Genomic DNA, 11,630 nt, shown 5'->3' on the forward strand with positions numbered 1-11,630 from the left:
GCCCCCAGCCACCTGGAAGCCTTTTGTCTTGAAGCAGCCCCCTTCCTCTCCCAAGCCTGTCCCAAAGACTAGAGAGGAGGGGGCCAGGAGACCCAACCCATTTCCCATCAGGGTCCCAAGGCCACCATCCGGTCCTGGGCCAGGAATTCCTTTCACAGACTGAATTAAACTGAGCCGAAAATAATTCTGAACCCTTGGAAGCCTCCAAGAGCTCCTATTCCTACTCCACCCGGGCCCAGCAGGCCAGGCCTCCCCAAATCTCCTCTCTGCCATCTTCTGGGCTCCCCCAGACTTCCCCTGCCAGCTCCCATCTCCACTCACACGTGTGTAGGGAGAGGGATGTTTAAACAGACTGCCCACATCCCTGTTCCCTCTTCCCAGCCTCTCCAAACAGGCAGGAGAAAGGGCGACCAGAGACGTATTAAACCCAGCACCATCCCCATGAGCCAACCCAAGAGGGCCCTAGCCAGAGGCACAGAGAAGGAGCCGCCAAGAAACAGAGAGACACGGACACAAAGGGGCAGAGGGTGTGCCCAAGACAAAGAGAAGAAAAAGGTTGGATGTTTAGATCAAGAGAAAGGCACGGAGCGAGAGACGAAGAGACGAGAAATAAGAAAAAGTGGAAAAGGCGGCGGAGATGAAAAAGGGATGCCTGAAAAGGAAAATTAGAAGGGAAAGTAGAGAGAAGATAGAGAAATTAGAATTTGAGGGAGAGATCGAAGGAGCAGGGGCGCGATGGAGAAGAGTAGGAGGGGGGACAAGGAGAGCGCGAGGGGAGACGCGCAGAGATCTGAGGTGCCCTGGCCGCGGGGGTCCCGGGGGGCGGGCCCTCCTCCCGGCGCCTCTCCCCGCCGCGGCGGTCCGAGTAGCCACATTCCTCCGGGTTTCCCACACACTTGCCATCAAAGAGTCCCCAAAGCCCCGGCTTTTCCCGCGCCCCTCCCCCGCCAGGACCGGAGAAACTATTTTTCACCCCCTCCTGGTCTTTAATCTGCTGTGGGGAAAGAAAGCGGCTTTTGTTGGGCAAGGGGCTGCGCGGAGGGCGGGGCGGGGGCGCCGGCGATTGTGTGTCCCGCAGCTGCGCGCCTGGGGCCGCCGGGGTGGGGCCGCCGGGGCGCGGGGCCGGAGCGCGGGCGCTGAGGGCCCGGAGGTCGAGCCGGGCAGGGGTGGGGCGCAGGGGCGCGGGGCGGACGGCCTGGGCAGGTCGACGGGCCGGAGTGGGGGCTGCCGGGGCGCGGGGTGCGGGCGGGAGGGTCGCAGGGGCTGAGGGGGTGGAGAAAAAGGCCACCCGGGCGCGCAAGCCCATTGTCCTCTTGGCCCTGTTCTGCACCAGGGCCGGAGATTGGGGGAAGATGGACACTCGTTGAAAGGGCAGATGGGGAGAAGGCTGCACACCCGGAGGAGGTCGTATACTCAGGCAGGGGGCCATGAGAACTCTGGGAGACACACCACACATTTAAGCAACAATCAGGGAGACAAACACACACACACACACACACACTCTCTCCCTCTCTCTCTCTCTCTCTCTCTCTCTCTCTCTCACTCTCATCAGGGACACAGACACACAACCCTGAGGAAGGGTCCCACAGCCAGAGAGAGGCCAACAACACACACTCAGGGAGTAACACACATTCAGAGAACAACCCACTTACTCAGACACACACACACACACACACACACACAGCCTAACGCCATAAAGCTCTGTTAAACAAAATGGATTTCCGATATGAATTTCCTTCTCCTTCCAGCCCCAATTTCTCCTTAAGACAGGCCCCCATTCTCCAGCATTTGCTTCCTTTCTCCCTCCAGTTGGTAGCCTGGCTCATGCTTCAAAGCACAAGCTCTGGACTCAGGCAGCCCTACTCTGCCTCCCGACAGCTGTGTGACCTTGGGCAAGTCACCTCATCACTCTGAGCTTCAATGGATACGAGGGTTGAGAGAGATAATATAAATAAGATGCCTGACTCGTTGTTGGCACTTGGCAAAAGTTATCCCTTATGAGCCTGCTGACGCGTGGGCTGCTGTAATGATGACACTCAAGGGCGGCTTTGGCCGGCAGGAGGCTCCCTCTGAGCTGCAGCCTCTGCCTCTGCTTTCTGGCACCCCTGCATTTCCACCTCAGTGCCCCATTGGGCGTGGGGGAGACTTTTCCTCTCTGACAGGGTCAGCTCTGTCCCCAGGCCGGATCCTTCCCATACCTACCCTCGCAGCTTTTGAACTGCTGCTGGGATCTAGGCCAACACAAGACAATATCTGAGCAGGGTGAATGTTGCTTTTCAAGGCCTTTTTTTTTTTGCCTTCATCTTTTCTTGCCTTGGATTCCATCGTCTTTCTAAAGCCTTTCCTGAACCCCATTAGTGGGAGCCCAAATCCAACTGTCAGCCTCTGTCTGCGACAAAGAACATCCCCTAAGTGGTCTCCCAAAAGTGATTACTGGGGTGGAACTTAATTCAGTACATCTTTACTAGTTGCCCACTCTGTGCCAGGCACTGTGAGGGATACTGAGACCAGGAAGACAGATATGACATGATTACAAAGCAGGTGAGCTATAAGCCACATATGGTGGTTGGAAGTGTTCAAAGAAACCATGAATGAAAGTGCTTTGGAAACAGCAAAATCTCTGCAACATATTCGTTGCCTTTTGCTATTTGTTAAATCAGAGTTAAACTCCTACATAACTTACTGATGCTCTCCAAAGTCTAGAAGTTCCAAGCTTTTCTTAACAGGGAAATGAGGTTGTCCCTGTCTGTCCTCATTAGCCTAGAAATGCTAGGGTGAGGAAACTAGCCCTTGTGTGTCTGGACGCTGTGTGCAGTTTGGATGTTTGTCTCCATCCTTGTATGCATCAATGTTTGAGCCACAGGCTTGAGTTCAAATTTTCATTATTGGAGTTTTGTGCCTGCTAGCTCTATGGACAAATCTCTTTGACCTCAATACCTTTGTCACGATATCTACCCCAAAAGACTATAGAGAAGATTATATGAGATAGAATTTATAAAGCAGCAGCACAAGATACGTTCTCAGAAAACAAACTCTCTTCCTACTTTCCTGTGGTTGTCCACCCACACACACCCCAGATGCCAAGCCAGCCCCTGGACATCCCATGGTCACTGCCTACCTGCTGACATAAGGGGTTAGTTAACTTCAGGGTGGTATGGCTGGACCAAGCTAGTCTGGCTTTGGGTTGAAAGAAGGAGAGAGGGAGGAAACTCAACTCCCAAGTTGACTCCTAAAAACAGGAGTAGTCAGCCTGCACTTTGTTTAAGAATAAACATCCCTGAAAGCATGGACAGGAAGGTTTTTCAGGGGGGGAAAAATTTCCAAGAAATTTCCAATGCTCTCTGAGTCTCCCTACTTAGAAGACATTTCCTAATACCTTGGTGTCTGTCTTCCAACCTAATGCATACCCCCCCCTTGCTTTTCTCTATCCGGTGGAATAAAACCCTCTCAGGTCCAAACTACCTTCCTAGGAGGTCCCTTGAAAGGGCAGAAGGAAAAGCATAAACACAGAAGGATAAAAGTTTTGAGACAGGCAGACCTGGGTGCAAATCTTAGATCTGCAACTTATTAGCATGTGACTGTGGGCAAGCACATTAACCTCTCTGAGCCTCAGTCTCCTGGTGAGTAAAATCGGTCAATGAGATAATGTATGAGAAGGCAAGTGGGACTTGGCAAATAGTTAAGATTCAATGAAGGATGATGATGGTGGTGGTGGCAGCGGCAGTGGCGGCACCAAGACCTTTGAACTGTAGAGTAGCCCATCTTGGAGGCCCCTGAAATCCCCATTCCTATAAGGACTCATACCTTAGATCCAGATGCTCACCATAGTCCCCTTTGCAGTATTTCACATGTTCCTGAGACCAGACTCAGCAGGAACCATTAAGGTCACTTGGTACCACCTATCTCACTCACCAGGGGCTACATCACATCATAGCACATGAAAATAACTAATTGGTTCCTACGACACTTTCCATCTCTTGTCCTCTTGATCCTCCCAGCTGTAAATAAGGTCGGTGGACATTATTTTTCACCCCACTTTACAAGGAGACAACTGAGGCAGAGGGAAGAATAAGTAGTCCATCCAAGGGTTTGAGCCTTGATTCTGAATTCCCCGTGCTCTTCTTGTATCACATGAGTCTCAAGCAGTAGTTTGAGGTCTAGCCTTGCTTGGGGGAGGAGAAGGGGTACGTTCTAAGTGTATGGCTGGGAAGTCCTCCGCACACCTTTACATGTACTTTGTGAGCCAACAGTTACATATTAAAAATTGCAGCATCTGGGGATGTCCTGAGACTACAGCAGACCACCCTAATGCTAAGGAGAGTTAGAGGGCAGAATGGACAGGAAGCCAAATGAGGGGGAGGTCTGGGTCCTGGCTACATGTCAGCAACTGACATCCAGAGTAACCTTGGGCAAGATTTGGAAGTTCCCTTGATCCCCACTTTCAACATTAATGGCAAAAAATAGAAAGGTAGACAAGTAGATAGAAGCTCAGTTTAGGCAAAAAGACATCTGCAATTCTCATCATCATTATTTTGGCTTTGAAATCGACAGCTCAGAGACCCCCGACCACTTTTCAAAATTTTAAAGACAAAGCAGTATAACTTAATAGTTCTGCCAACTCTTAAAAAAATCAGAGAGCACAACACTGACTTTTTTTCCTTTTCTTCTTCTTCTTCTTTTTTTTTTTTTTTTTTTTTTTTAATTTTGGCAAAGAAAGATTCAGTTCCTGGAAATGCTTACAAAATGATTCCTGACACTGGGAGGAGATAGTTAAAAAAGGAAGAAGACGAAAACTTATAAACATATATAGATAAAGGCAGAAGGTGGCAAGAAAGAGAATAAACAAAAGAAAGAAAAGAAAGAACTAAAAGAGATAGAAGGAAAAAAGACTTTAAAGGGCCCCAATTCAAGAACGTTATCAAGTTCTCAGCATCTGCAATTCACAAGCCGCTTGCGGGTCGGGGCGGCGCAGACCCCTCCCCTTTCTCGGGTGTCGGACGCTCATTGGTGGGGACGGCAGTCGCCGGCCGGTGACTGCCCGAGGAAAGGTTGCCTGGGACACGCATCCCTGTGTGAACGCATGACGTCCCACCCTGGCGCCAGGCTGTCTGGGGCTGAGTCTTAGATCAACACAGCTGTGGGACCGGGACCCACAGCTGGGCAAAGGAGCGGATTCCTCAACAAAAAATAGGATTGTGAGAAAAGTTCTGAAACAAAAACAGCGCAGACAAAAGCCTTAATGACATCCTTTCATAAAAATAAAAAATGCAAGAGGGGGGAAAAAGCTGGTAAAAGGAGCAGAACTGGGAACAGAAAGTTCAGAGGCATTTGGAATAAGAGACTGAGGCCCCACCACCGCTAAACAAGTTGCAGAAGGCCTGAGCTAGCCCTCCAGTCCGCTGTTGGGAAAAAGAAGTCTTTTGGGCTCAAACTTTATTCAGTGTTCTCAACCGTAACCCATTTCTTTCAGAATTAGAATCTTACATTGGAGAGTACCCTTAGAGGTCATTTGTTTCCCCCTCCCTCAATTTTACAGAAAATGAAGCCCAGGAAGGAAAGAAATTCTTCCAAGGCCACATTGCAAGTTACTGACATGACCAGGACAGAATTCTGCTTGCTGATCCCGGCATCCCTCTCCTGCCTATGTCACCCAGCTCATGGGCATTTCACCCTGAAAGCATCTTGGGAGATAATGTGAAGGTGCTTTGCAAATGGCTGCACAAGCCTGAGGCAGCAGTGGGTAGTAATGGGGGAGGGAAAAGGAGAGAGGGGAATCTGTGTGGTCCTATGGACTGAGCACAGACCACTCAACCGGCCACTTGCTGGGTCCTCGGGCACCAAGGAGACTAATGGATGTGAGGGAGAGAGTATGTCAAGCGCCTTGCAGAGAAGAGGCGTTTAGTAATTATTTGTTGAAGGAATGAGGTAGGTCTAGTTAGCCCCATTTTATAAATTGGAAAATAGAGGCACAGAGGTGACTTACCCAAAGTTCACATTATTAGTAAAAAAGAATGGGAATTTGAACATAAATCTGCCTAGCTCTGAAGGCCATGATATTTTCCAGAACATGGGCTTGACTATTTTGCACAAACCACGGAAGTCTGCGTGACAGAAAAGTGTTTTTTATTTGGTCATTCAGGAGTCCGCATAGCCACCATATTCCCTTCCCAAGACCAAATAGCTGGCATGCTCTTCACTTGACATCTGTAGCCTATATAGACTGATCTGTCCATTCATGGGATATTTTCTTATACCAAAGAGCCTGTCCTGGAAAACATTTATATTTCAGGAAGAAGTCTTTCAACTCTTTCTTGGGACACAGAGTCCTGTGGTATGACAGCAAAGAACAAGGATTCAGGGCTGGCTCTACCATTACTTGTGGTGTGACCTTGGAAATATTTTATAACTCCTTTCTGTACCCTTTACCATCCCACACCTGCCTGTCCAAATTTCATAAAGCATTAGACTTCTAGAGCTGGAAAGGATTTTAAATAAGCACTTAGCACCATTTCCCCATTTTGTTCACAAGGCGACTAAGGCCAGGGTACCTGGGCTTGTTCAAGATCACATGACAAATTATTGGCAAGGCTGGTATGTTGAATCTAGGACTCCTAATTCCCAGTCCAGTGTCCTTTTTACTATGACTATTTTGAGACTCTCCTAGCTCTGAGCTCCCATTGTCCTGTTAATCAGTGCCACATACTATAGAACTCTTAATTGTTTCCTGTGTTAATCTTGTCTCTCCAAATTGTGAGATTCTTGAGAGCAGGAGCCACTGTTTTATGTGAAGCGACTCCATAAATATTTACCAACTGACTGATTAAGGAAGCAACCATTGGGGGATCCCACCTGGCCAGTTCCATGATGGAAACCAGCATTCTGAGGCTGCAGATTCCCAAAAGTCCTTGGAAATGACAAGATGACAAGCAAAGAATACTGAATGCAATGTCCCGTTGCGATACGGGGCTTACTTGCCTGTCCCGTGGTCCCTTTCCTGGACTCTCAGATAGAGCTGGAGCCATTTCAGCAAGGGTAAGAATAATCCAGTCCAGGTGGCCTGCCCTTCCATAGCAGAGAGGGATAGACAATAGAGTGATGAAATTACCAAACTATTGTTTTCCGCATAGAGGTGTGTAGAGAATGGGGGAAGGGAGAAGTGAGAGTTAAAAGAGATTTGCTGACCTAACGGGAGCTCCTAAAAAGGTTATTTAGAAATCATCCCTTCTGCACCCCCATTCAAAACCCTGTCCAAACTTCTAATCAAACTCACTTCCAAAATATAACTGGGCATATATTTGGCTCCTTACGGAGTGCATGGGGCCAGAGAATGGGAGCTCTCTTCCTTCCCCATGCAAAAAGCACGATTCAGGCTGCTGTCTTCTTTTTTTTTTTCTTTCCCCGTGTTGCTCAAATAAATAGTGTTCTTTGCTCAAACCCCCTTCCCCTCCTCCTTCTGCAATCTCAGCGCCTAGCCCAAATCTGTTTTCTTCATTGTAACCTCAGCTTCACCGCAATTAATTTTTTTCCCCTCTGGTCACAAGATAATTCCTGACGCCAGTGAGTCTGGAGGTCAGACGAACAGCAAATTGGGGAACAAGGCGGCACTAATTCCTTACAAGTTTCCCTTGAAAAATCTTTTGCTTACCAAAAAAAAAAAAGCTTCTTTGCTGTTCGGGGATTTACGACCTCGGAGGACTGTGAGTTCGAACCAGTGTTGGGCTGTGGGTGGACTGGCAGGGGGCAGGGGAGCTCTAAGATCTGGGGCGCTGCCAGGAAAAGGCAAATTCTTAAAGTTAATGGTTTTAAGTGATTTTTTAAATCCTTTCTGGCAAAGAGGCCCGCCTCTCCTCTGTATCAGCGCTTCCTCATTCTTTGAATCCGCGGCTCCGCGGTATTCGGCGTCAGACCCGCCAGAGGAAGCCTGTTTGCAATTTACCCGGGCTGTGAACGCCCAGGGTCGACGGAGGCGGGGCCAAGGCGGGCTGTTTTGCATAAAGGGGCGTGCCTTCCAGGCGGGCTCTATAACTGCGGACCTCCGTGAGAGTGCGCGCGTTGCTAGCTGCTCAAGGGGTTCTTTGGGTTTTTTTCTTCTTTCGGCACTTCCAACCTCATTCCTCAATATGAAGGCGCTGAGCCCGGTGCGCGGCTGCTACGAGGCGGTGTGCTGCCTGTCGGAACGCAGCCTGGCCATCGCGCGGGGCCGCGGCAAGAGCCCGGCAGCTGAGGAGCCGCTGAGCCTGCTTGACGACATGAACCACTGCTACTCGCGTCTGCGGGAACTGGTACCCGGAGTCCCGCGAGGCACTCAGCTTAGCCAGGTGGAAATCCTGCAGCGCGTCATCGACTACATCCTCGACCTTCAGGTGGTCCTGGCCGAGCCCGCTCCTGGACCCCCAGACGGCCCGCATCTTCCCATCCAGGTGCGCGTGGGCGTGCTTGGAGCAGGGGCGGGGCTGAGCTCCAGGGCAGGGATGCTGCGGGACCCCTAGAACTTCCTAGCGCCGTGCATAACTCTCCCGTTTTCCTTCTCTCAGACAGCCGAGCTTGCTCCGGAACTTGTGATCTCCAACGACCAAAGGAGCTTCTGCCACTGACCTGGACGTCCTGGCGCCTCCAGGTGAGTATCCACGCCTTCTCCCGGGGGCGGGGAAGGGAGGGCAGCTGGTGCTTAAATGGCAAATCCTAGGGTTGGTAGGCCTTTTAAGGGATTACCGCGCCCCCTCGGTTTAGGGAAACCGAGTCCAGAGAGGTGCAAGTGACTTGCCCGTGGTCACATCAAATGAATGACGGAACCAGTTCCCATCCAGTGTTCGTTTCAACCTTAAACACACGGCGTCCCTGCCTTCCCTAGTGGCCAAAGACGCGAGAAAGTAGGCGCGGGTCCGACTAAATAAAATAGCCTGTCTGTTTGTAGCTTGGAGTCCTTAAAGGATCCGTGTTTTCCTCAGCCCCCTCCCAGCTAGTGTTAATTCCAAGAGGGAGGGATGGTGCAAGCTCCGCCTGTGGTCCTTTGGCGCCAACTGGGTGGGGGCAGCGTGGGGCGCGGAGTTATCAGCTGGAGGTAGAGACCAAGTTTCCTCCTTGGCGCCGGCCAGTCTGCGGCCGGCCCCCGCCTCGGCGCGCTCGGCGGAAACTGACGGCTCCCTGGTCTTCTTTCCTCCCCCGCCCAGAACGCAGGTGCTGGCGCCCGTTCCGCCTGGGACCCGGGACCCTCTACGGCCGGAAGCCCGAGGGCATGGATGGGCCCCAACCTCGCCCTGCCCACTTGACTTCCCCAAACCCCTGCCTCGAGGCTGGACCTGCGCCCGGGAGCGAAGGACTGTGAACTTGGGTGGCCTAAAGAGCCAGAGCTAGCTCTGGGCACCAGCTGGGCAACCTCCCCCAGCCCTCACCCCACCCCCAAGTTTAAAGACTGTCTTTCAGTGTGTGGAGGTGTATGGGGGGCGGGGCTGGCTGCTCTCCAAACTCTGGCAAGGCAGCGGTAGAGCTGGTCTTCTGGTCTCCTTGGAGAAAGGCTCTGTTGCCCTGATTATGAACTCTATAATAGAGTATTTAGCTTTTGTACCTTTTTTGCAGGAAGGTGACTTTCTGTAACCATGCGATGTATATTAAACTTTTTATAAAAGTTAACATTTTGCATAATAAACGGTTTTTAAACACTTGTGTATGTAATTTGATTCCTTAATGCTAACACTTTCGCACAAGACTGAATTTAGGGGGACTAAATTAATGTCTTGGGGAAAGCAAACTTGCTTATTCCCTTAAAAGGGAGATGGGAGAATACCCAGCTAAGGCTGGGGAAGGGGGGGAGCCCCACATCCATTGGGTGCAAAGAAGAGCCTTGTCCTGTCTCATTTAACAAGTGAGGGAAGACTGGAGAAGGGAAGTGACTGGCACAAGCTCACCCAGCAAGTTGGGGGCTCAGGATAGAAATCGGGTCTCCTGAGTCTCAGTTCTTAGGTACTTTGTGAGCTGTTTTGCTAACTAGCAGATGGCTGTCTTCTTCAATGCCATTAATTATTCATGATGTCTTTCTAGCAGGGGATGTGGAAGAGAAGCCTCACCTGGTGCCCAGGAAGGGTTGGTGGTTGATAGACCCATTTCAGAATTGAATAAATGGATCATTGGGCTTGGTTTCATTTCCCTCTTCATGTTCTCTGTTTTAATTTTCTCTTGGGCTTTCAAAGTTGGAGAAAATAGGAGAGGGGTCTCTTCCCTCAAATCCTCAGCCACTCTGATCAGAAGGATTTTGGTGCTGGTTGGGAAATATGGGAACAAATTCCTCTACCAGCAGGTAGTTGAAGACTCTGAGCCTAGACTGGGAATTTGAGGAAGAGGCCCTACAGCCCTTGTTTCTGGTATATCCTTCTCATAACATCTCCATTGGGAGCCTATTCTGTAAGCATCTTTAGCCCTATTTCAGAAATGGAAAATTGAGACTCATGGATAATGGGTTGGAGCCAGGTTCACACAACCCCTTGAGAGGCAGAGATGGGGTTTTAACCTTAACTACAGTGACTATGACAGTAGTGGACGGGAGCAGGGTCTGAGACTGGCTATTCCATGGAGCCAGGCCTGAGAGTCAGGCAGAGGGCAAGACTCCCAAACCATGCCACCTTTGCCCCCACCTGGCACTTCCCCAGGTGGGTTCCACCAGGCACCTGGCCTCTCTAGACTCCTGTTTATGATATGATCTCACATGTGTGTTGGCCACAGGCATGAGTTACTTCAATATTTCATAACAAACAGGTCACGTCATCACCCACCTTCATGCCTTAACCCTGGTGAGCTTTCAGGGGCGAACAGGGGCATGTGGAGAGGAGTCAACCTTTGTCTCTGCAAACCACCCTCCTAGCTGACCAGTGTTCTTAACCTGTTTCCTGGTCTTCTCCAATGATCTGATGTAAGGTATGAATGCTCTCTTCAGAAGATACACACACAAACTTTGCCGGGCAATAGCATACCTCCAATGCCCTGGGAAGCCCTCACACCCCATGTGAGGAACTCTTGCTTCAAACCAAGTAAGTACAAGACCCAGGCTGGGTCTACCTTGGATCATTTGTTCGGTGTCCTCTGCTGGCTCTGGAGTCAGCCACACAAGGGTGCAAATCCTTGTCTGCCACATACTAGCAGTTGGACTGCAAGCTAGCAACTGCGTCTCTTCAGCCTCAGTTTCCACATCTGTGTGAGACTGCTGATATTGAGAAAACAGTTCTGAGGCACCTGGCCCCACATTACACCATTAATTGCAGTAAAGCCAGGCACTGAACTCAACGTCCTGTGCCCCTTCTGCCACAGTATGCTGCTTCCTGCTTGGAAGTTGTGGGACTGTGGAAGGCTAGGAAGAGCTGAATCGCTCATCTGCCACGTGAGCTTGAGCAAGACACCTCACCTCTCAAAGCCTCTCTCCTCCCTTGCTCAGCAGCTGGTCGTTCTTATACTGCTGCCTCCCTGGACAGAGATAATGGTGGGAAAGTTCTTTGAAATGCATCACACACCTACAAGGTATTATTAAGCTAATTCCAAGGAAATTGCCTGTAAGGTCCTCCAAGACTGAGCTGGTCAGGTGGCTGGGACAAAAGCCGAAACCAGCACACCAATTCATTAGTCATTAGGGAGTGAAAGCAATT

The 11,630-nt window shown here is 50.3% G+C and overlaps 1 protein-coding gene across 1 annotated transcript; it reads left to right on the forward strand.

Moving 5' to 3' along the window:
- The first annotated feature begins 8,029 nt into the window (after window positions 1–8,029).
- ID3 (inhibitor of DNA binding 3) lies at window positions 8,030–9,659 on the forward strand. Its single transcript, XM_060141133.1, has 3 exons — window positions 8,030–8,420; window positions 8,535–8,617; window positions 9,171–9,659. Exons 1-2 carry the CDS (start codon window positions 8,121–8,123, stop codon window positions 8,592–8,594), a joined length of 360 nt encoding a protein of 119 aa, XP_059997116.1. The 5' UTR covers window positions 8,030–8,120; the 3' UTR covers window positions 8,595–8,617; window positions 9,171–9,659.
- Window positions 9,660–11,630: the final 1,971 nt, after the last annotated feature.

The sequence above is a fragment of the Lagenorhynchus albirostris genome, chromosome 2 (genome assembly GCF_949774975.1).
Source record: "Lagenorhynchus albirostris chromosome 2, mLagAlb1.1, whole genome shotgun sequence".
Taxonomy (NCBI): Eukaryota; Metazoa; Chordata; class Mammalia; order Artiodactyla; family Delphinidae; genus Lagenorhynchus; species Lagenorhynchus albirostris.

Excerpts from the sequence above, each read along its gene's own strand:
- ID3 (XM_060141133.1), top strand. The coding sequence starts at position 8,121 with ATGAAGGCGCTGAGCCCGGTGCGCGGCTGCTACGAGGCGGTGTGCTGC. Across the intron at positions 8,421-8,534 it reads GCCCGCATCTTCCCATCCAG|ACAGCCGAGCTTGCTCCGGA; the intron begins GTGCGCGTGGGC and ends TCCTTCTCTCAG.